This window comes from Notothenia rossii, assembly GCF_949606895.1.
Source record: "Notothenia rossii genome assembly, chromosome: 2".
NCBI classification, from domain to species: domain Eukaryota; kingdom Metazoa; phylum Chordata; class Actinopteri; order Perciformes; family Nototheniidae; genus Notothenia; species Notothenia rossii.
Window position 1 is genome coordinate 15,916,922 of NC_136904.1, and position 25,600 is coordinate 15,942,521.

A 25,600-nucleotide genomic window follows, 5' to 3' on the forward strand; every position below is an offset into this window, starting at 1 on the left:
AGTTACTGTAAAACATGTAGCCTACTTAATACACTTTTGCTATTTTACGGCAGAATGATAGGTGAAATAAGTATTTAACTAGTAATCACGAATTTTTTGAATATTGTAGTGATGCTTGTTAAGTAAAGGGTCTAAATATGTCTTCCACCGTTTTGCAGATGTTCCTAATGTGAGTCATATAGGAGCAATACCACCCCAAAACCACAGAGGGCGCTAAAGGGGTCACGTGCACTATTCTTGACATATCTGATTGGTCCATTCGTGTTCTCTTTGGTAGGCGGTTTGTTTGGATTTCTTCTCCTGCTACACTGCAAGCTGTACGGATTCAACAGTTTAATTAAAAAAACGATCCAATAAAAAACGATCCAATAAAACTGCTAATATTATAGCATTATTATCTGAGGAAGGATGGATGAATCTAAGAAACGCCTAGTGCAGCGTATCATTAGAAGGATACCGGCTAAAATGCTGAAAACAACGCTGGAGAAGTGGGGCCGTTTGAACGGGGAACAGCAGCGGGCCATGGATAGCATTCAGTCAAAATGGGCGTTAACGGAAAGCCTACTCGATATTTGCGAGGTAAGCAGACACTTTCTGATATTATAGGTTCTTCTGTTTGATCAACAGTGTAAAACAGTACATTTTCTATGAAAATGCAAGCTGAAGTAGTACTGATTTCGCTTTTTTCTGTACCTAGGAAAACGAGTTGGCAGTTAGACACCTCACAGAACTCGAGATGATTTGTAAGTAAAGTGAAACTATTTATCTCATTTGGGTAAAGGTAATGCCAAGTCCAATCCAATAACCCTTCTTGTGTCCCCTTTTGTCATTGTCTCTAGATATGATAAACAATCCAGACCAAGGGATGTGGTATGCCTTCCAGCTTACCGACCCTGGAGGTAATTTAAAATACTTATTAGTACTATGGATAGCTGGAAGTTTGCAGCTATATTCTAACCAAACACTACAGCGGGTTACGAGTGAAATGTTGGTTACTTCAACCAGTCAGTTTATCTGTTGGAGTTTGGTTAGTTATAGTGGAGGGTTAATTGATGATATTGTCTTGTCGCTCATGTATTCTTTATCTGTTTGTTCCAGGGATTTAAAACATTATTGGGATACATTTAAAATGTACTTTGCAAACCCGTATTGTCTACTTAATCATTTCCCTTTTCCACAGATGAGGCTCAATCTGTAGATCTGATGCAGTTCAGGGAACAATTTAAATCTCACCTAAAAGAACTTGTGAGAGAAGTAAGTCCAATATTCCTCCTCACGCGGCAAATAAACTATAACGTTTCAAAATTGAAAGATATCACCGTTTAACATCCTATATTTAAAGTATGATTTAAAAATTGCATTCAAGGTGTCCGTCAAAATAAAAAAACACACAGATGAAGCCGTTTGGATTCGGATTGCATGGGGAGACGCCTACTCTCGCCCCGACCATCTCAAACCAACATATGTTGTCCACTATCTTCAAACACCATATGTCTTTGTGACCCGTTTGACTTCAAAGCAAAAGCCCATGTTATCCCAGGTGAGGGTTCACTTTTATATAGTTGGTTACCAGGTTGTTGTTTCTTTTGTCTTTCCATTCCCGTTTAACAGATGTATGTTCTTTGCAGGCCATGGTTCTGTCCACCAGGTATCAATATTTCAAGGATGCCAACCTCAGTGGCCGGAATCTCACTGCCATTACGGACCTGCTGATGAGGAAATATCAACAGGTTAGGTGTTTTTCAACTTTCTTTTTTTCTTTTTTTCACACACACACCACACAAAGCTCTGTATGCCCAGTCCAAATATTACTTAAAAGCATCCATGTGTTAAGAAGTGTACTCCTGACGCAAACATTTCCAAAATCAATATGTTATGACTTTAATGCATCATGTTGTTAAACTAGTTTCTCGTTGAAGTTAACCCATTGCACTTAGATTTTTGTTGAGGGTTCACAATACTTCCAGTGATTTAGAAAATAAAGTTGAATTATGGATTTGCTGTAAACCTATTTATTTTACTGTCAGAATTGTCATGCAATTAAGAGTACCACTGTACAGGAGAAAACAAAATTGAAATGTTTTTTGTTCTAATTTTAAGGTCTTCCCCACCAAGTATCTCAGCCCTCTCACAGAAAGAAAACAAACAAGTATGTTTATCAAATCATCATGACCAAAAGCCAGTTTTTCATATTATGTTACACATACTTTAACATTGTTTGTTTAGCTATGTATATTTGGCATTAACATGTACTTCTGGTTGATTTTTGCAATGTGATTGGATTTATTTGGCTTTCATTCTGTTTACAGACCCACACATAGAAAGAGAACAAGCTAAGCCTGCAGCAAACAGACTTCAGATGGCCTGTGAGGCCTTTGGTGGTGGGACGTTACCTCAGCTACAGTCTGCAGTTTACAAGGTATCCCGAGGCATGCTTTGTGTATTAAAATACTTAGCTTCATCTTTAATAGCTAAGTATCAAAGTCTAGTAAACAAAAGGCATGAATTGCACAGAGTCAGCATCACTCAGCATCACTTGGGGCTTTGATCATCTCATTTATGCTCTGTAATCTTTACTCAGCTGGAGACAAAGTTCAGAGACCACACCAACACACTCATGACGGAGCGAGAGGAGCCCTTCAGATGTGCTGTCAAATTTTCCAGCAAAAACCTCCTGGAGTCACTCAAAAACTGCGCATCTTCAGGTATTTGTCACAGCCATCTATGTTTTTGAAAGGAAATTATACTAACATTTTAAAATAAAAAACGATTCAATGTTTTATAATTCTGCAATTTCCATAAATGACCACACGAGGGCACATAAACACACGTTGAATCATCCCCTCTGTAATGCTCTTGTGACATTATCTATCATGAATATTTTGGTCGGTGCATTCAAAGTGTTTTCCTTAAATCAATCAAAAATAATTGACGGTCATTTGTTTTTTTTTACAGGAATCGCATCCACCCCAGTCACACCTCTGCTTTCATCTATACCCCTAAAAGGAAAGAATTATTTTGTCATCACAGATAATGGACCTGGTCCTTCCTCACAAATGCGCCAAACACAGAACTGATGGGCGACAGGGGCCGTTTCTCAATGTCGAGTATACCTGCTGCAGAGCCACTAGTTCAAGTATACTATGTCATTGAGTGGCGCCGAAGGACTGTTTAAATGCATGTTAAATGCCCAGCGCCATCATCGGCGCCACTCGATGACGTAGTATACTTGAAATAGTGGCTCTGCAGCAGGTTTACTCGACATTGAGAAACGGCCAGGAACTTGATTTTTAAAGGAGTCAAAGCATGGCGCCATGTCTGGACAACCCAGGGTCTGCTTTTATTGTTCTATCCTCAATCTCCTTGTTCAAGAGCCACTGCCCCTACAAGATCTGTAGCAATTAATGTACCTTTATTACCCAGTTGCAAATATCTTATTAGTTGACGATCGATAATTGTCTTCTTTTTTTTTTTGTGCAAGAATGTTATTTCTAGGAAATATATGTCCCAAATTGAATATAATGCTGTAACATTGTTTTGTGGAGTATCGGCTTGTGAGAGTGAACTTTAGTATTCACGCTCCTCATAATTTGGCGTTTACAGTCAATGTCACAGGGTTTATTTAAGCTCCATTGTCTCAGCACAATGTTTTTAAAGGATACGTTAAAACTTTTTTCAGGTTTGTCTTGAAACTGTACTTGCATTCCCATATGTGCATAGATAAGTTACTGGAGTGTCCTGTGCAAGCTGGCCACAGAGAGATTATTCTCATCACAACTACAGTGTGATCAAAATACCCAACGCTCATAAGATTTAGCCATGTCAATTGAGTATTTTCCAAATGTAAAGTCTATGTTGTCAATAGCCCCCCATGTGTAACCCACAAGGACCCCTCCTTTTGTTATACGGTAGATCTGTGATACCTCCCTTTAACAATAAAATGAAAACAGGCTGTTATAATAACCATCAGTTCTCTTTGGTTCCTCTGTAGAGCTAGGCTATGGAATTGCTAAACTGATTCTATATATATATATTTTTGCTATCAGCTACAACCTACAAAAGTCGGTTTGATTGAAACAATTTCTAGAAAATGTCTGTGTGAGATCAAACTATATTATACCAACAGTTTTGGTTGAAAAAAGGAGTTACAGCTTCTTGAAAAAATGCAGTTTTAGTGCTTCAAACATAGCTTGTAAGGTGCATCAATACTACAGGGCATTAGTCATAAACATATTAAAGGAGTCAGTCATATTAGAAAACTTTAGTTTGATGGTTTACTTGTTTCATGTAAAACGGAAGCACGTCATTAAACCGGTTGTGACGTAAGATCAGCTGGTCTTTGCCAAGGAAATGAAATAATATGGTGTGGTGATTTTAATGCACATAATACAATGTGGGGAGGGAGATCAACAGATTACAACGGACAGGTGGTGGAGGATTTAATGGAGGCAAAGGAATTAGTTTATTTAAATAATGGGCAAGGTACAAGGATCAATTTTAGAGATGGAACAGAGTCTGCGATCGACCTAACTCTTGTAACAAGTGAATTAGCTTCTGGTAGCAGTTGGGAAGTATTGGCAAATAACAGTATTGGGAGTGATCATTTTCCGATTATAATCAAGTTTGATATAAATCATGTGATTGAGCTAGACGGTATCATGAGATGGACTTTTTCTAAAGCAAATTGGGAGATGTTTGCTAAATTGTGCGATAATGAATTTGATAAGATTGATATGGCAGGAAGTATTGATGAAATAAATGAGCAATTTACTTCAAATATAATTAAAAGCGCTAATCAAACTATTGGGAATAAAACTGGGAAACTTGGTAAATGTGTTAAGATGGTACCGTGGTGGAACAAAGACTGTAATGATGCAATCCGAAACAAAATCAGGCTGTTTGGAAAGCTAAGAAAGACACATTCATTACATAATTTATTAGAATATAAAAAGGCACAGGCTCAGGTAAGGCACATTGTTAAAAGAGCAAAAAGGGAGTGTTGGAGAGGATTCTGTTCAAGTATTGGGAGAACTACACCATTAGATAAAGTATGGGGAATGATTAAGAAGATGAGGGGAATAAGACATCAGAGTAACCTGCCAGTATTAGAGATTGGAGGGGAAGTTGCCACTCGTGCTTTGGAGAAGGCAGAAATTCTAGCTGAAAATGTTGTCAAAGTTCATTCTTTGGAAAATTTGACAGAAGAAGGTAAGATCAGGAGGCAGGAAGTGTTAGATGAGCATCCTAATGTATATGAAGAAAGACATTCGTCGCAGAGTGTTGTAAATATACCTTTCTCTATTCAAGAGTTGAGAAGAGCATTAAGTAAGTGTAAAATGACTGCTCCTGGGAAAGATAATGTATGTTATATAATTAAATTAAATTAAGTGATTTTGCATTAGGAAAGCTGCTGGAGATGTACAATAAGATCTGGGAGAAAGGGAAGCTGCCAATAATATGGAAAGAGTCAGTCATTATTCCTATTAGGAAACCTAGGAAAGATCCAACCAGTCCAGGCAGTTATAGACCTATAGCTCTGACATCACACTTGTGTAAAGTTATGGAAAGAATGATAACAGAAAGGCTAACATACTACATTGAGGAAAATGAACTAATGACTCCTTATCAGAGTGGGTTTAGAAGAGGGCGGAGTACTTTAGATCCACTGCTGTGCCTGGAGTCTGAAGTCAGGAAAGCCCAAGCGAACAAGGAGTGTGTTGTAGCTGTATTCTTTGATGTGGAAAAAGCTTACGATATGATGTGGAAGGAAGGATTATTAATAAAACTGGACAGTATGGGTCTGGGAGGTAATGTGTATAATTGGATTATGGATTTTTTGTTTGGCCGTGCCATCAGAGTCCGAGTTGGCAATTCATATTCTCGCAGGCATGAAGTTGAAAATGGAACCCCGCAGGGGAGTGTCATCAGTCCTCTTTTATTTTCTATCATGATCAATGATATATACACAAGTAGGATCTGATATTGGTAAGTCACTTTTTGCAGATGATGGAGCTATTTTGAAAAGGGGCAGAAATGTAAAATATATTGTAGCTAAGATTCAGGAAGCCATTACGGAAATTGAAAGCTGGTCTCTGACATGGGGGTTTAGATTGTCGGTGGAAAAAACTGAAACTTTATTTTTTACGAGGAAAAGGATAGGTGAGGAGGTTAGGTTAAAACTTTATGGACAAGATCTAAAGAAAGTGAAGACATTTACATTTCTGGGAATATGGTTGGAAGAGAGAGTCACATGGAGAACTCACATTGATAAAGTAGTAGATAAATGTAAAAGGGTTTTAAATGTTATGAGGTGCTTGGCAGGCACTAAGTGGGGGGCTGATAAAGCTGCTTTGAGGAACGTATACACGGCCTTAATAATATCAGCCATAGAATACGGACTAATAGTGTATGGGTCAGCTGCATATTCTTCTCTTCAAATATTAGATAGAGTCCAGGCACAAGCACTAAGGATATGCTGTGGGGCAGTAAGATCTACACCAGTGTCGGCACTTCAGGTAGAGGTCGGAGAAGTACCTATTTCTTTGAGGAGAAAGCAGTTAATTGTTCATTACTGGGCAAATCTACAGGGTCATAAAGATACTCACCCTACTAAACAAACTGTACAAACAAGTTGGGAAAGTAACAAAATAAAAAAAGAAAGTTTTTGTTTTTGTGTTTCGGAAATATGTAAAGAATTCAAAGTTAAAGAATGGAATATTATTCCGACGGTGTTGTTATCAGCTGTTCCACCATGGTTGCTACCTCAACCTATAGTAGATTTATCACTATTGAAACGGGTACATTCAATGAAAAACAAATTCAATGTACAGGCTTATGTGAACACTGTTCTACATGAACAATATGGGCAGTTTATAAAAATATTTACTGATCGATCCAAAAATCCAGAAAATGGTCTAACTAGTTGTGCATTTTATGTTCCTGAGTTAAAAGTCAAAGTGGGAAAGCGTACAAGTGATCACATTGCAGTATATACAGTAGAGATGATGGCTATCTCTCTAGCACTTCAGTGGGTAGAGGAAATACAGCCAATGTGAGTGGTCATTTGCTCTGACTCCAGTGCAGCTCTGGAGAGTATAAACAACTTCTCTTCAGAATGTCGTCAGGATATTTTACATGAAATTTTACAAAGCATGTTTAGGTTAGTTCATCTGGGAATTGTTGTTCAATTTGTGTGGGTTCCAGCGCATGTGGGTATTAGAGGGAATGAAGTAGTGGATCAACTGGCAAAATGTGGTTTGAAAGCAAACCAGATTGATATTATGGTACCCATCAGTAGAGCAGAAGTCAAATCTTTTACAAAAGTGGTTATCAAGCAACAATGGTAAAAACTATGGGACAGTAACACCAAAGGAAGACATTTATATCAGATACAAAGAGAAGTAGGAACAGGAAGCACGTGGGGGAGTAGTAGAAGAGAACAGAGCATTAACAGCAGGATAAAATTGGGACACTGGAATAAACTCATCACTGCATCTGATTGGAAAACATCCAAATGGCAATTGTGATGGTTGCCAACAACCAGAGACAATACATCATGTATTTTTTAGCTGCCCGGATTATAACAGACAAAGATTCATTCTGAAAACTGCACTGGAACAACTCAACATCAAGGACATGGATTTCAAGGCAATATAAAAGGCAAAATCAAGAAATGAAGCAAACAAGCTGATCTTCAAATTCCTCAAAAGCACTGGTCTGAGGATAAGGATTTAATATGAACATGTAATAACTCAACAGTAGGTGGCGATATATGCTCCAAGTGGAAGCGATTCGCCATTAAAGAAAAGAAGAAGAAGAAGAAGATCAGCTGGTTCAGTCGAGCTAATAGTGGAGTGTTGCAGCCTTTCAGGCAAAGCTGAGGGAAGATATGCCAATGTTAATTCAATGCTGATGCTGGAGGTCTCAGCAAAAAACAAACGGACTGTCAACATAGAAACATGGCTGCTTCTGCGACGAGCAGGGCGAATAACAGAGGTAACGCCACTAAAGACAGTCCGAGATGCCATGAAGAATCTCTGTCGCAGTCACGGGAAATAATTAAACCTACCATCACGGAGCTGACCAAAGAAGTGAGGACGAACATCCTCTGCACCGTGGAAGGATGTGGCAAGATTCTCCCCAACACACCTGCATTGAACATGCATCTTGTTAAGTCACACAGGATAAAGGTAAACCCTTAACTAAACCTGGTTAGTGCTTAACGTTAGCCTTTCGCTTAACGGCAATGCTAGCTTAGCTAACTCATTCTCGTGAAAACGCTGTCAACAAACAGGAAAACGCAAGTCATCCACAACAAGTTAATTTAAGCTGACGTGACGAACGATAGTCATGCTTGTTGAACACGAAGTCATGGTTAAACGTTTGGTAAATGTTGACTTATTCCTATGTGAGTGAATCTCCATGACAGTTGCATTTAGGGAGCTAGCTTCATGGTCACTAGCTAACGTATGTCATCAATTAATGATTAGGGTCGCGTGTCATGGTTGGTGCTGAACTTACCGTATCAACATGTTTTATACAGCTAAGATTACATCTTAACACCTTAAACTAATGGACTGTTTGTAGTTTTTGGGAGGATGTTATTGGTTTGGCTAACGATAGGGTGTAAAGGGAAATCTCTTTAGGGAGTCTCTTTACATTTCCAAATATGATCACAGGACAGTACACATTCTACTTCCAATACTTAACAGACATCCAAGTGGAGGAAGCCGATGCATGTTGACCAAAGTCTACTTTTGACCCTGGCCCTTTTGTCCCCATGGCTTTTCGTGGGAGGCAGTCATTCACTGTTTCCCCTCCATGAGTGAAGTTCTTTGCTGGAAAAGGCTACATGTTGTCCTGAATTACACTTTGTAGTTGAAAACAATCGTTTGAATTAGATCTCAGAAGTAGTTACTCTTGCCAAGCTGAAAAAGTGTTTTTAAATGCCTGATTTGTGTTTTTGACAAAACATTTGTGGCACTATCTGTAGCTCTACTGCATCACAAGACAGAAGTAATTTATATTAGCTGATCATTACTCCTAGTTCTTACTGGCCATGAACACTAATACATTTCATACAAACTAATTCACTCAGCCCAGTTTGGATACCTTTCCTAAGTTTAATGCGCCCGCTTCGTGCTTGGCTATTGGCCTTTTCATCTATATCACCTACTTTGGCAGCAAGGAGAAGCAGAATTACACTATTACTCTGACTTACCACCGTATTAAAATGTCTCCCAGAAATAAGAAAGGACCAAGGCTATAGCCACATAAATGGCTGTGTGTTGACCCCTTAGTATCAGAGCAGTGCATTTCATCCAGTTTTAGACCACATCCAGTACTGACTAATGACTAATAATAATAATCTTGACATGACTCAGGCGTAAGCCTATATGACCAGATGATGTAGATGAAGTCAACTAAACACAACATTCAATGGGAGCAAAACATCTGTTTATACTAACTCCTTATGACAAACAAAATGGTGTCAGCTTTAGCTGTTCTGTTCCCTTCAGTGTTAAAGCAGACCGAGGTCACCTTGACCACTGGAAGGCGGCATTGTTTGATCGCGTGATGGGTTTTGTCTGATTCCCCCATGCAACTTATAATCAGTGTTGGTGCTTTTCTCTGTAATGAGTAAGATTTGCTTGTCTTTTCTACAATGATGTACAATATGGTAACATCTGCCTTGGGACAAGAATCAGTTACATCCCACACTGCCAAGCTCTTTAGTTTCTTTGTCAGTTATGTAAAGCAGAGCCTAGATTTCTTCAAAAGGTTATGATAAAGCACATGGCATATTTAGCTACACTGAGGAAGGGAAGAAACACATTTGCGACCATCACTTTTAATCACAATCCTTATTAAGATGGATTAAAATTGAGTACATAAAGACAACATTGTAGAATTTGAGGTATACAGTTGGTGTTGTGTTCCTTTCAAATCAGTTAATGTAAGATATATTGTAGTTCAAGTAAAACCTAAGTTTATCCGCTAAAATCTTAAAGGTCTTTAACAGTAAACTTGTTAGATTGTCATCTTAAAACTTTGTTCAACCCTTAGAATAACACATAAGCATTGTAGTGCTATTTGATGGTTGCGCTTGTATTTATGGTAATCACATAATTCATTGAGTTGTGCAACGCTCACTGTAAGCCATGATGATTAACGGTATGACAATTCTGACTTTCCTCTCTCTTTTGTCTTTCACCGACTTTGTCACCCTCAGGATGGTCTTATCAATCCTACGGTCAGAAAAGACATGAAGGGCTCTCAGAAGCTCTACTGCTGTCCAATTGAGGGTTGTCCCAGGGGGCCGAACAGACCCTTCTCCCAGTTCTCCCTGGTGAAACAAGTAAGCCTTTTCTCCAAGGATCTGTTATCCTGTCCATGCAAGTAATATAGCAAAATGATGAGGTTTCAGTTATGTGGTAATAGCTCCCAATGTTTCACTTGTTACCAGCGGTCATAACAAAGAAACTAATATTAATAACTAAGTACATTAACTGAAGCACTTATGTTAGTTACTACTTCTACTTTATATGATGTCTGAGAGAAATAGTGTAAACTCGACTACATTGGTCTGACAGCCTTAGTAACTTTGCTAATTCTAATTTATCTTATTAAGCTACCCTGCAGTACAACATTAAATAAGCTTTACAGCTTTCAACAATAAAGGGATAGTAATTGCATCTACAATTGTAATATAGAAATAAATAATACTGAAATAGAGTATTCTGCTTAATGAGTACTCTTCCTTCCGGTAATTGAATTATATTTTGATGATACTTTTGTTCTCATACTTGAGTAACATTTTAAATGCAGGACATAAAAACCAGTAACACATTCTAAGCTTTTTTTCAAACTGGTATAATTACTTAGTAAAATATCTGTATACTTTTTTCACTCATTGCTACCAAAAATGTTGCACATGTACATTTTACAGGATCAAATTAGTACTGCTAAAGTATATATATATGTTTATAAAACGGACAAGTCAAAACAAGCAATCTGATTGTTTCTTAGCCGTGATATACTGAGCGTATACCATGGGTAGAATTGTAAGTTACTTTTCACAACAAGTCAGTATCCCTCCGCGTCTACGAAAAACAGTATACCGATGGCCTGAAAAGCAAACTGCCTGCAGTTTGCTTTTCATACTGGAACAAGAAAGCAGCGGAGAAGTAACGGGCAGAAACCCTCCTTTTTACGCAGCGGTCCAGACATAGACATCAAACGGCAAAACATACTCAGTGTGCAGTTCCTTTGGCATGAGGGCAGGGATATCTAGATACTTTCCAAGGTTTGACATAATGAATTGTGCTACTTTTAAAGCAAGCAACAATGTTTTCAAATCTGTAATGAAAGAGGTCTGCAAAAACACTATCGACCAATCAGATTGCTTGATTTGACTTGTCAGTTTTATAAATATATTTGCATTTCTTCAGTTACGAAACAAACTTACAAAGCCTAAGATGGAAACATTTAAGATTAACTTCGACCTCCGGGGGGTCTTACTATGGAGGAGTGGATTGAGCAGTGCCTATCTCAAGAAAGCACCTAAACGACGACATGCAGAGCTACGTGAAGAGCAGGTAGACCAACTGGAAAAGTACCACCATTCAAAAGCTTTTTGATGCGGGTCTTGAAACAAAGCAGAGAAATTATGACCGTTAGTGGCCACAGGCTGAGAAAGCTCTCTCCAAAGCTACTGGAAGCCCAATATCTGGGACCGGAGAAAGTGGAGAAATATTCTCGACACGCCAAGCAACAGCCTAGAACAACCTCAACCTATACAAGTGACCACGTAAGCCATGCTACTGATGCTGGACAGTTTTTCAGTGGCTGCACAATAAACAGCAACATACACATTAATGTAAATAAACAACCAAATAATGGATCAACGCTCTCTGTCTAATATGTTCGATAGCTGTTAGTGTTGTTGCATAGCAACCACCTCGCACTATGTTTTGTGCAGAAGGCAACGGAGGGACTATTTTATTTAGATCATCATTATTTACAAATAAAAACTATTTCAATTAGAGTGTGCATTTTTCTTTCATATTGCCACACTTGGTAACCGTTTTATAAAAGCAATAGCTCACTTCAGGCCGTCGGGCCGAACCACGCCCCTTAGCTGTGATATAATGAGCATATACCACGGCCTGTCGTGAGCTATTGCTTAAATATATACCCAAATACTTTTCTACTGCCATGTGTTGATCAACAACAACAAGCTGTTAGCATTATTTATCAGCGTACCTCATATCCTCTTAGATATTTAACCAATCGCACATTGCTGAGACCAACTGTTACTTACTGTTCAAATCAAGTCACCTTCAAGATTAAACAATAAGATAAGATAAGAGGTGCTTTATTAATCCCAAATTGGGACATTTTAGTTTAAAAAAAAAAAGAAGCAATTGTATGAAATGAATTTCTTGCTCATGTATCTCTTTCATTGTAGCACTTCATGAAGATGCATGCAGAGAAGAAACACAAGTGTTTTAAATGCAACAATGGCTACAGCACTGAGTGGGACCTCAAGAGGCACATAGAAGACTGTGGGAAGACCTACCACTGTATCTGTGGCTGCCCCTATGCTAGCAGAGCTGCTCTCCTCTCCCACATCTACAGGACAGGACACGAGATCCCTACAGAACACAGGCATGTACCTGCATGGCTCAGACTGATTTATATTGAAACCATTCAAATAAATATGGCTAAATATTAATTTGGCTCGCTTTCTCTCTTCTATTGTCCTGCTTTACAGAATTCCTCCAGTAAAAAAGCGAAAGATGGAGAAACTGTTAGGTGGCTCTGAAAAGGTAAAGATAAACGAGTCGACCTGTCGGATCATGTCAGTGAGTCAAGAGCTGACAGACACTGCTCTTTCTTCTCACACTACCATCCATATCCAGGACTCGGGGAATCAGAGCTCAAACCCCCGTAAGAGCCTCCAGAAGATGCTCCTCCCAAAGCCCAAGATGGCGCTGGTCAGTGTTCCTGTGATGCACCTGGCCCACCTGCCTGTCCTCCTTCCATCTGCAGAAGGGGGGACTCTGAGGTCCGTCATGCTGGCAGTGGACAGCCATGGCTCCGTCCGCACCCTTCACCTTCTGTCACATCCCCAAATTGATACAAAGAGTCTGTGTTTCAAAAATAGCATGCCTACGTCCCGCTCCAGCCTTGGGGCTATCAGCACAGGGGTACAGGTCAGTCTGGACCCTGCAGATGACTCAGCTAGCCTGGCAGGACATAGAGGAAGAAGCACCTCCACCAACATTCAGACGGACAAATCATACTTGTCGAAAATGCCAACAGGAGTAGGGGTTGGTGAGGGCCTGGCATTGTGCTCTGTGGGCGAGTCCTCGGTGTCGTCCTGCTCCCAAACAGACATCAGTGTGAGTGCCCAAGTCCTCCTGCCAGTCAGCGTTGAAACACAGACATTCCCCCCCCGAGCCAGAGCCACTTCTTCTATTGCGGCTCAGACGGACAGTCAGTGCACGAGTCAAATTCCCTGCTCCTCCTCCTCCTCCTCCTCCTCCTCCTCCTCTCTGCCCCCATACAAAACCAGGCAGACGCAGACATATGTTTTTGTGCCACAGCCAGAGGAGAAGGTGCAGGACCAGGCCATCCTGTGCTCCGACCTATTCGACAGCGTCTCCACTCAGACCGCTCTGGAGATGGACGACACCCTCAATGCTGCGGGAGGCGGTATGTGTTTCGGGGTGCAGACTGATGAGCTCAATTCAAACAACATGGCAGATAACCAGACCCAAACAATGACCTTGTTAAATGACCTAGAAAATATTCTGTCAGACAGCATGTCAGGCCACCAGGTGCTCTCAGTGGCCTCTGCAGGCTGTGGAGCAGGTCTGGGATCTGTTCAGGAGCAACACACTGGCATAGACTTTGACTTTGAAGAGTTTCTTAATGCTGTGCACATCCAGACCCAGACAGAGGAGAGTGAGCTGGGAGGACTGGGTGGGGACACGCCTCTGGAGTCTCTGGACATCCAGACCCAGACTGACTTCCTCCTGATGGATGAACTGGACCAAAGTGAGGGACCAAGTCGGACCCAGGCCAGTGACCTGGAGCTATTTGATACTCAAACTCAGACTGACCTCAATTTCTTGTTGAACGCCGGAAGCCACATGCCCCTGAGCAGCATCTTACGACATTCAAGCTTTTCCATGAGCACTGAGTCTTCAGATACAGAAACACAGACAGATATCCCTTCATTTGCAACAGGTCTCTCTGCTCCGACTCCTCTGAGTCAGGGTGAGCAGGCCCGGCTGCTGAACAGCACAGAGACTCAGACTGTGACCAGCCAGTCAGACAGCCTGGGAAACCTCTTCCTAACTAGCAACGAAACACAAACCGTCATGGATGACTTCTTGTCAGCAGACCTGGCGTGGAATATGGAGTCTCATTTCAGCTCCGTGGAAACCCAGACATGTGAGGAGCTCTGTGCTCTCCTGCAGAACCCGGAGAAACCCAACAGCTGAAGCCCTCTTAGTGAAGCTGCTCCTGCAGTACAGGTCTCTCATGCCGTTCTGTTCCTGTGAGAGGAATCAGTCCTAGCAGTTAGCAGTCTGCGAAAATGTCTTTGAACATTCCACTGTAGACATCTTGTCCAGAGCCTTTCCAGGTGTACATCCTCACAGCTCTCCTGCACTTTATTAGCTCAATGGGCATGATTTGATAGCTCCTGTGACCGTTTACATATTTATTTGCACATTAAGTAACATATTGTTTGTGTCTTCTCTTAAATGCCAGTTTACTTCTATGTTTCAGTGTATAACCAATCTGATTTTCACTCTGGTCTTACTTTAAAAATAACAGATTTCATCAATGTTAGATCTGCACTAAAAAGGGATAACATCTTTAACTGTGTGTGACTGTCAAGAAAACTGGCATATACAAAGGTTATGACAGCATTCTGATGTGCATTTACTGCATGAAAACCATTTCATCTCAGCTGTACAGCAAACGACATTTTGCATTGAGTTTACGTACATGTTTTGAAATGTGCATGAAGCCTTTACTTGGTCAGGACAGTAACATCATATATCTATTCTCAGCTTGCTCCCTTGTCGATAGTGGTTCATTAGTGGCAGCAAGACTATAACATCTGAATAACATCCTGTGAGCTTTACAGCCAGTGGAAAACTTGACTAGCTTTATGTTTTCCAAAACCCCATTAAACCTTTAACAGTGAACAAAGCATCGCTAAAAGCTGTTAAGAGGCATCTCTGAAACACACCATTACTCACGCAGATGTGGCACAAGTGAAAAGTAATTGTTTGTTTTATTGTTGCATACTTTTCATTGAAATGTGATTGTGAAGTTTGATGTTGTGTAAACACTCTAGTGTGTATGGGCCTCTATAGCTAAGCAGTCTGTTCAAATCAGTAAGCAGACGAAGCTGTCGGTGTCTTTGACTTATTCATTAGCTAGCTGTAAGAGTATACAGTAGCAGTGCTGTGTTACTGTACAGAAACACATAGGGGATTAGAGCAAGGATTAGCTCAGAGCTATTGTGTGTATCCACAACCTGATTTTGACTGAAAATAACCTTGTTCAATATATTCTATCATCAGATTTTCAACCCTTAACAATCAGAACAGTATTTTAATGTATTGCTATTTGTTTCTATTATTCGGAATGTTTTGATTTTTATTGTATTGTTGCACTAAGTTACCTCACTAAACAGGCACCAGACTGTGTTGTACATGGGAAACATGCTATAGGCCTTGATTATTTGTTCATTTTGTTATCTTGGCGCCTTAACCCAAGTACTAACTTTAGTTCTGTTACATACGATTTGCTGCTTCAAAGTCATTTATTATTAATGCTACTTGTTTTGGAAAAGTATCCAACTCAAAACGTGTCGTAATCCTTTAATTCTGTTCCTTTGCATGTTTAATCTATTCTGTGTGGGTATTTCCATCCTGTTTGCATGACATATCGGACTGTCCCCAGTCTTTCTCCATGGTTTCAATGGAAAGATGTATGGTTTGTCACTTGAATATAATGCTATGCGATATTTCATCAAGAATCAAATGGATGATGACGTTTCACCAACGAGGCGTTTTGGGGAGGTATTATCTGTGTTACAGTTTTACTCGCTACAGGGTGTACTTTAAGGGTTTTGACTCTGCAGACCGTTTACATGCAGAAAAACCTTCATAACACACAAGGGGACGGGTAATAACCGGAAAAGCATGACATGGGACCTTTAACATCATTTCTTCAAGACCATTCGACTCCTTTTTGGAAGGGTTGTTAATGCTTTGTTAGATTTAAACTGAAGAATTTACACCACATACACTGCCCAAGGTAAACATGCTCTATTTTTTGCACACACCGAACGGTTCAAGGATCATTTCCCTGTGTTAATAAGGATTTTTACCCTATGCTACATTTAAATATTTCTTGTATTGAGTTAAATACTTCTTGTTCGTGGTTCCTGAATGCAAATACAGCATTACAGCTGCTCCCTGCTGGTTTAGTGGCACAGGGGAATGCCTTGCTTTAATGCAGATCTCTGTAGAAGCCTAGTCAGTCTCAAGTGTCTGTTACAGTGCTTTATTTTTCCTCTGTAGGGAGTGCATGCAGATATTTTCCCAGAACAAAATATTTGTCTAAGCGGAATTGACGTTTATGTTGCCTATATGTGTAGTGCTAATGGTTGCCTTGATTAATTGTTGATGCTACACTACAGATGTTCTAAATAAACTGCTGGAAAGTGTACGTTGTGCTACTTATGACTTTTTTATAGGATAAAAGTGGAAGAAGAAAAAACATTGCACTCAACCAGGATCAGTACAAAGGTTTCTCACACACACATATCACTCGGCTTGCTTATCGAAACTTTCTCCTTTTTTTTAAGTGAAAAAAAAAAAGAAACATTTTATAAGTTTCCCTGAATGTAATGTCTTTCATCTTTTCTCCGTGACTCTTGAGTCCTGGCTTGTGCTGGATATCGCAACTCCTTACAAATGTTTGGAGTAACCCTTTTATTTTGCATGCACATTCAGGTAAGACAAGAGTGTGGTCTAGTAAGTTACACCGCTGGTCTTTTGTTTATATAACAATACCACAAGCGCATCGTGGATACTTTTTTATTTAACAGGGCAGCTATACAAAGAGGTATTAAAAAAAAAAAAGTAACACAGGATCATCCCAGTTGTAAATCATGTGGCAGTAATTGGCTGTCCTTTGGAGACCAGCATGACACAGTACAGTATGATCCCAGCATATAGTGCAGCACTGATAACCCTTACATAACCCAGATTCCATCCACAATTACCAGGAAGCCTCACACACTGGCTGATATAAAACTAAAGTTGTCTACAATTACATTTGATAGAGCACATGCAGTTTGGCAACAGGTTGTATCTTTATCTCTAGTTTTGACCTATGTGGCGGAGGTTTAAATAGTAGAAAGTGTGAAGCACACGCACAGCCATGTTTCTTATGAGGTAGTTACACAGTTGCTAGGTAACTAGAACAGCTTAATGAGCACATGTGGGATTTGTTCATCATGACAAAATAAAGGTCTAAAGCAATTAAACAGCCTAACATGTGAATGCTAACTTGACTGTCATCGGTATTGATAGTATGTTGTACCCGTTGTACAACATTCTCTGCAATGAGTTGTATGTCTCATACCAAATGTTGATGTTAACATTGTATGTGGTGGTGAGGCTAAGACATGATACACGTTAGATAAAATAGGTTTTTACTTGATTAATCCTGAGTTGCACATTACATGCACACAGTCTTGCCGGTGTGCAAAAGGGGTTGTGCACCTGCAGTGCCAGGGTGGAGGGCCTGAGTGAGGCTCTTTCCCATTGAGTAGCTGGTGCCGTGCACTGTGTCAGGTTTGGAAGACACTGGTACTTGATACCTCCTGGGGACAGAGACACTCACAGAAGAGAACAAGTGGGGGTTTTGCTGACATGTCCGGTACTTGGTGGTCAGTGCTGCAGAGTTAGCAGGAAGCTCAGGGTTAGCAATACGGTCCACTCTTGATCCACTTTTCTTATCAAACATCGTTAAGTTTTCTTCCGGGATTTCTCCTTCTGGAGCCTTCCTTCCACTGCAGGGCTGGCCTATGACTTTTAGAGGATTCTGATGTTGTGATATAATTGGTGGTAAAAATGTGAAGTTTTTAATGGGAACCACCATGTTGTTTGGCCTATGTCTGCGTCTTTGAGGCTTAGTGTGCCTGTTCTCTGAGTATCTGGAGGGTATATGGTGATGCTGCAGGGTCTCTCTGAGCATCCCTTCCTTTTCTGTCTTCTCTTTGTGTAATAAATTAGACACGGGGTCCTGCATTGCACTGGGGACAGGCCAATCTGAGGCGTCTTTCTGCAGAGCTGCAGCAGCAGGGTTAATCCAGTATTCCGTCGGCTGGTTTAGTGACATGGCCTTCTTAAAGCTGTCATGCAGGCCCTCTAAAGGCTCACAGTGTTGCTCTGCAATGCTGGCTGAGCTGTCTGCTTTAGGGATTGTTGGTTCAACATACAAGGGGGTCAGGGTCTCAGCCTCCTTAGGCTTCGGTTTCTTGTATATCTTCTGATTCAAAAGTATGCAGCTCAGTGGAGCAACTCTGGCCCAACCATGAACCTGTTGTTGAATGAAATATAATGTTAATATAAAAACAACAGTTGTGATATGTTTAAACCGAAAACCGACAAAGATTGCTAAGTCAAATTTAAAAGTAAGGTAGTGGAAATTATGCTAATATTGTTACCTCGTTCCTATGTGTATTACATCATATCATGAACAAAAGATATGCAGGATTTAAAATTAAGAGAGCACTGTAGCATTATCAGTTTCTCTGGTGTTATTAGTTATAGGTGTTTAAGTAAAATGAATGGTTTTTATTTTATTCTATAAACTACTTACAAAATGTCTCTGTTGAAAATCAACAGACACTGGAATGGAATGGCTATCATACATATAGAGATTTCGATTTAAGAACAATTTGGAAGTCTCTTATTTTTTTCCAGAGCTGTATATAAGGGATAGATTAACATGTGGAAATATAATTATTTAGACATTTAAAAGTAAACGTTTATACGATAGTTATTCTGATTTTAACATCATGTTGACTCCTGTGTTAGAAAACACTTACTCATGATCAACATACACTGTAATATAATTCACAAAATCAGATTAAGGCAGGCAGTAGAAAAAGGTTTGAAGTAATAAGATACGTACAGCTTCTTCCCAACCAGAGTAACAATGATACTCATGGGGCTCCAGTTCGTTCATGAAGACCTCCTCACTCAAATCTAGAAGGGCATCAGCATGTCTCCTTTCTGGTGTCTGCTCCCCCATTGCCTCCCCCTGTGTTGAAAGCTCCTTGTCTGATCCATTCACAGATGAGGTATCCACTTCTTTTAAAGTCGACATGATGTAGTTAACTCATGTGCTTCATTGTGAAATCTAGACAGAGAGAAAAAAATATATCAGAATAACAGGAAAGAGCTGGCTCAGGCTACATTTAGATGTTACACTTGTACTTATTTTGTTTTAAACTTCACTCACCAAAAGGAAGACATCTGTAGTCCCATTAAACGCATTAAACGGATTTGTATAAGTATTCCCATAGCAGAAAGCAGCATTCACAGATAACTATCGTGGTGATATGTCTTTCCGGTCCACAGAGTTTTCCCAAACACAAGTGCAGAGACTCTGAATGCCATTACAGACGAGCTGCAACGACGTCGTCATAGCAACCCGTAGAGGCAGCACGGGGGAGATGTGACGTAGAGAAAAGGGGAGGGCTCCTGCTCCCCATTCAGATCAATTATTACTTCCCTGGTAAGCCAACAAATATTCAGTTAAACTCTTATACAGTACAATATATATTATAGTAAAACATAAGAAAACTGAGACTTATGTTAGGAGGCTGCTCATGATAAACGTGATTCATTATCATTATTATTATTATGAATGAGCCGAACCGTCCTAACACAGAACATGCCAACATTCAATAAAATGTGATAAAAGACAGTTATTTTTTTATTTTCTGTCAGCATTTGGGTCTCTCGTGTAGTCGTGTTACAATTTGAAAAGGAGGAAGTTACTGGATTGTGAAGGAGGAAACCACATTGGTAAATTGCAACGTTCACTTCTGCACGTAGAGCAATAGACGTCACGCAGGCTCACGTCACTTGAGAGAGAACCCCACATGATGTGAGGGACGCTGCCGATGGGAAAGTGTTCTCTTTTTTTGTATTATTTATTTTCAATGCGTACCAAGCGATGGCATATATTCTTCACAACCTTAAAATACAAGATCTGCAATAGTTGGAGTCGCACTTTGTTGGTGCACGCACAGCCACGGCTTGGTTTATTGGTCCAGAGCAGCACAGTGTCGACCTCTGACGCAGCCGGAGCACCTATCCGCGAGGGCTCTATCTCTCCACGCCGGTCTTTTTCATCACGACCACTTCGGATCTGCAGTGCATAATCTGCTGTGTTTTATGGAAGCGGACTCTCTGCATCCTGTCGTTGTCATGCTGCCCCCAAAGAACTGCCTTCCCAGGAACTACAGCTGCATAGCCGGACTGTTCGGAAGCCTGGCATCGGCAAACCCGAGGCTTGATGATGGGGAAGATTTTGACATGATCAACGATAACTGTGTACCTACCGATAGCCCCGTGGTGGAAGAGAGACCCCGGGGAAGAGAGATCTGCCTGAAGCCTCCACAGAGTCCAAATCTGCGTCGGAGATGCAAGTCTCTCCCCACACCCACAGAGAGGGCCAAGTTAGAGATCTCACGCAGCAGGAGTCCAACCAGTCAGAAAAGGGTTCGGTTCGCCGACTCCCTGGGCTTGGAGCTCATTTCAGTCAAGCATTTCGATGATACAGATGAGCCAAATGTGCCTGAGCGCATTTTGGCCAAATTACCCAAAGGACACCTGCACCTTACTCATTTGGACACAAAGTTCCCACGTACTCCTGCGCAGCCTGTATTCATGGAGTTGCAATTCACCAACCCAGGTACACTACCCGAGTTTGAGCTGAGAGTGAGGGAGGTGCACGTCTTGTTAGAGACAGTGGAGGCAGATGAATACAACCTTTCCGGGGTTGTGCGCGTGTTAAACAAGGCTTTTGAAAAGAGCGTCTCTTTGCGGTATTCCCTTAACAACTGGATAACATTTATGGACAGCCTGGCTTCCTATGTGCCAAACTCAACCAACGGTGACACCGATAAGTTCCGTTTCAAGATCGTCATGCCTACTTACCTTGACAACGGAGGCACGTTTCAGTTTGCAATTAAATACTGCGTCGGAGGGCAAGAGTTCTGGGACAATAATAATGGGAACAACTACAAAGTGAAGCGTCAGCGACTCAAGATGTCCCCGCCGCGAGAATGGGAGAATGGATGGATTCATTTTATTTGAGCTTTGTCGTCTTAAGTGGCACACTGCGTGCGTAATTTGGGCGTAACTGATCCCTGGAAACCTTAAGTATGACTGTGGCTTTTTTTAAATGTTTTTTTTTCTGCCATTGCCAGCTACATGCTGTGACCATCGCTGTGACACAAAAAATTCTACCACAATAATTCAAATATTTGTCCCGCTGCGTTAACAGATCGAGTGGCGAATACTACAGCATAAGCCTTTGATAGGTGCCTGGTTAGGGATGCTCTTTGATAATTTGCCTTGATTTCAGGGCTCTCTTTACAGCTTGGTGCCCTTTGGGAGGGCATGTTCACGTTATGTAATATAGAAACACGTGCCACGGAAAAACGTGCCAGGCAATGCCGACTATAGGCATCACAGTCCCTGTTAGGTGAAGCTGTTAAATGGTTGGGGGCAAGGAGCTGTTTCAATTAGTTTGCTTTGCATGCTTGCGTGCGTGCATTCATATTGGCTTGATGGGAAGCAGAAAGCATGGCATCTTGGCTGATATGGATGCCAAGATAACCTAGTGCATATTCATCCAGCATTCTCCTGCAGGCTGGGAGAAACACACCCACATTGTCTTACTTGACAGACAGAAAGAAGTGGCAGGTTGTTTTATTAAAACATTCAATGTATGATTTCCCACTGTCATGCCATGGAAAAATGCCTTATTTTAAGCCATGATTTGGGAAGTTGTGCATTGAATATTGTACAGTATTCTCTTCATCAGGCTTGAAAGCATTAGATTACATTTTAAATAAGGCCCTTTAGGTACTGGGAATCAGTCAGTGTCCATGGCTTTCAATCCAGGGACACCATACTTAGTCATAAACCAGCAGCATTTGCATCTATCCCAGACCCATTTTATATTTTTGCTGAATAACTGTTTTGCTAAATTCGAAAATCAAGAAACCCTTACCAAAGTTCAAGACTATGAAAACGTTTTATTTAATGATTAAACCATGAAACATATTCCATCAAATCATAAACGCTGTGTTTATAAAGGATGAATTGCAGTTATCCCATGCTGTATTGTGATCAGAATTAACAACTTGAGTGTGGTTTTTGTACCACCAAAGAAAATATATTTAGTAGCAATGGTTGCAAAGTAAAATATACCTCATTACTAGCAGACCTTTTCTCTTCTATTTCAGGTAGACCGTTTTAAAACAGATGTTATTTTCACAGGAATTATTTTACAATGGATACATTGAATCAGAAAAGAATTATTGCAAATGTGCTGAATCAAAACACAATGTGTAATCATTTTTAATGTTCGTTATTCATGTGTAACTCTGTTTTCTTAGAGCACTGTTGTTTATAGACAAAGTAGCTCTTTCACAAATGACTGTATTTACAGGGCTTTAAAGGTACACGATAATATCCTCATTCGCCACTGTGCAAGAATAGAGCTGCTCCTTAAATATTTTGAACCTCCTGAGCCTGATATTTCCATCCTTAGATGGCAAACTGTAATCAAATTACTTCATTTCCAAACCATATGCATAGATTGGTGTTAAACAACCAGTCTGATATCTCCATACAACAGCAGTCATACATTTTATTTTTTTTATCGGGTAATCTTCCAAACTTTCTTCCGAACATTTCTGATAATGTACTCTGTGGCAAACAGGCTATACTATTTGAAAATGTCAATATTCATCAGGCTGATCTTGAGGTGTATGATATTATTTATGTTTTTAGTGTAGAAACTTGATTTCAGATCAGCAAGAGAAACAACAGACGGGATGTTTTTAATTCCAGTGCTCTGACTTTAATCTGAACAACACTTCTGTGTCCTGTGTTTACATCATCTTGGCATCAGGAGGAAGCTTTCCTTTAATGAGGCCATCATGTTGGGATGGGGATAAAGACTCTTCCTGTAACCACTTAGTTTTTGGAGCAGTTCCACTGTGTTTCCATCAGTATTGTTTGTCTATAAATCCAACAAGGTTTCTGAAGCTATACCTGTTGTTGTTAGAATCATTTTGCCAAAGTGAGAGGTGGCCAGCACTGAGGTCAAATGTTGCTTTCTCTACTTTTATCACATCTAGACCTGCTTTTTATTTATTTCAATACACTGTGGATATATAAAGATCTGGCCACAGCAGAGCTTACTGTGTGCTATGTTTTTAAATCAGTCAGTATTTGCATATTGTCTGCTTTGGCCTGTGTAAACTTTGTTCAAGCCTTGATGCTGTGCAACACCAGAAAGCATTAACTATCCAGTCTGACATGGGTACTGAGATGCATCAATACCAATTAATCACTGCCAAAACAGATTGTGTTTTTTAGGTTTTAACGTTGGGTTTTAACAAGTCCTGACAATATTTGCTCGGTCAATTAGTTTGAGATTACTTGACATAAATGACTGTCGGAATATGATCCTTTCTCCATTTTTCATCCAATGTGACTCTCTGGTTAAAGTTTACAAAAGTTTGGAAACTCTAAGATAGCAGTGTCCAGTTTTAGGCTGATTAATCCAACACTGCTGTTGTTATTGGTGCATCCCTACCATAAAGAAAACGAAGGGCTTCTGGTCTAATTAGATTTTCACCTCAATGTCAACGTAACATTTTGCATCCGATCTCACTGATATTTAAATATGTATGTAAACGTATTAATGTTTCATATTGAATGTCTTCCTGTTACTATTCTATGTTGTGTGTATTTTGAAGCATTATGAAAGCAGTATTGAGGGAAGCGAGAGGTAAAAGTCTGTGAAGTTGGAAAATAATATATTATGTGCCCAACCAAATTCTCAAAGCACACTTACTATTAGATTTAATTATCAAACCATTATTAAATATAAGTTAAAATAAGGCTGCTTGTAATATTGGTTTTACCAATCAATGCAATAATTTGTCTCAAAAGAACGTTGTGAGAAAGGTATTGCAGAATTTCCCTAAAATAGGTACCAACATGTGAGCAGTGTATCTGAATGAAATGAGTACTTCGGAAACCCATGTGCACAAATATGGGTGTGCAATGCCTTATTAAAAACATTTTACAAAGAGACATGAAGCAAGATGGAAGAATGCAAGTGCTTGTTTGTCGAGAAATAATGTGATTTCTAATGGGTGGAAATATGTGCACTGTAGACAAGACAAAGGGACAAATATGTGCAAGAAAGGGAAAGCAAGGTGCACTTTGATAGGAGATACGTTTTGGCATGAATGACGTATGATTGTAGCTGACACTGAGTAGACTTTGTCAAAGCAGGTCCAATGCACTTTGAGTGGGAACAAGGAAAGGATTATGGCTGAACGTCACTGTACATTATAAATGACATATTATCCATGCATAGCTACTAACCAAGATGTTTTTCATTCTTCTGCTCTTTTCTCTCACTGTGAAAAGCCTCAATCACGTCTGTTGTATGTATAGCCATTGTATGACATAGAATTTATTTCAGTGAGTTTTGTTTTGTGTATTCTATGCAACCACTTCCGTTTGTAACACCTAAGTCATCGGACTGTGTTAATCTATATTGTGATCTGTCTTTTATTTTGTCTCTTGCAGTGAACTTTATTATTAACCATGTTTGCATGAACAACTGTGACATACATTTATTTAGTTTTCTAATGTAACCTATATTTTGTTAAAACAATGGTTGATAAAGACATTTGTGATGGAAAAAATTACTCTGCCAGTACCTGAAACTATCAAAAATGTTATCTCAATACCTTCTAGCTCCTAATTGTATTGCTTAATGGTAATCAATCAAATAAATCACATCTCTTAGAATCTAGAGAAACTGCACTGTATTTATTATAATAATTTAAATAAGATATTAGAGTGCATGTGTTATAATATGCAGGGCTGTTCCTGTGTGTGTTCCCGAGGTGTCTGACTTAGATCAGCTGAGCATCTCAGCTGCTGCTGGCGCCCATTCATAAAGCAGCACACTGCAGAGGGCTGCAGCCATCGCCATTGTTGTCATGGCTGCGGAAATGTCTTTGAATTGATCACAGTCCGACACCACGCCCCCTTTCTGTTGTTGGAATGGGAGGGGTTGGAGCGAGAGAGCTGAGAAAATGTGCAACACACAGCATGTAAAAGATGGGAAAAAACACAATTTATTTGACTTTTTTTTGTTGTTGTATCCCCGTCTACATAAAAGTATGCCCTCATGGCTCAAAGAGTAAGTGCATATATTTAAC

The 25,600-nt window shown here is 40.0% G+C and overlaps 4 protein-coding genes across 5 annotated transcripts; 3 read left to right on the plus strand and 1 right to left on the minus strand.

The window, feature by feature from the left end:
- The first annotated feature begins 248 nt into the window (after positions 1–248).
- cenpn (centromere protein N) lies at positions 249–3,966 on the plus strand. The gene is made up of 10 exons (XM_079667482.1): positions 249–579; positions 698–743; positions 840–899; positions 1,181–1,254; positions 1,367–1,540; positions 1,629–1,730; positions 2,101–2,149; positions 2,310–2,419; positions 2,582–2,705; positions 2,956–3,966. Exons 1-10 carry the CDS (start codon positions 409–411, stop codon positions 3,075–3,077), a joined length of 1,032 nt encoding a protein of 343 aa, XP_079523608.1. The 5' UTR covers positions 249–408; the 3' UTR covers positions 3,078–3,966.
- Positions 3,967–6,028: 2,062 nt separating this feature from the next.
- atmin (ATM interactor) lies at positions 6,029–16,761 on the plus strand. Of its 2 annotated transcripts, XM_079663824.1 has the most exons (5): positions 6,029–8,189; positions 10,232–10,357; positions 12,470–12,669; positions 12,776–12,830; positions 12,924–16,761. In XM_079663824.1, exons 1-5 carry the CDS (start codon positions 7,959–7,961, stop codon positions 14,511–14,513), a joined length of 2,202 nt encoding a protein of 733 aa, XP_079519950.1. In that variant the 5' UTR covers positions 6,029–7,958; the 3' UTR covers positions 14,514–16,761. The 2 variants fall into 2 exon arrangements, with proteins under 2 accessions (XP_079519950.1, XP_079519949.1); XM_079663823.1 differs by having other exon boundaries at positions 6,031–8,189; positions 12,776–16,761.
- Positions 16,762–17,118: 357 nt separating this feature from the next.
- On the minus strand, positions 17,119–20,021 carry LOC307028633 (uncharacterized protein). Its single transcript, XM_079663830.1, has 3 exons — positions 19,570–20,021; positions 19,240–19,467; positions 17,119–18,642 (listed from the first exon to the last, which is right to left on the minus strand). The coding sequence occupies exons 2-3, from the start codon at positions 19,432–19,434 to the stop codon at positions 17,779–17,781; spliced, it is 1,059 nt and encodes a 352-aa protein (XP_079519956.1). The 5' UTR covers positions 19,435–19,467; positions 19,570–20,021; the 3' UTR covers positions 17,119–17,778.
- Positions 20,022–20,204: 183 nt separating this feature from the next.
- Positions 20,205–24,925, plus strand: LOC307028634 (protein phosphatase 1 regulatory subunit 3E). The gene has a single exon (XM_079663831.1). It carries the CDS (start codon positions 20,511–20,513, stop codon positions 21,432–21,434), a length of 924 nt encoding a protein of 307 aa, XP_079519957.1. The 5' UTR covers positions 20,205–20,510; the 3' UTR covers positions 21,435–24,925.
- Positions 24,926–25,600: the final 675 nt, after the last annotated feature.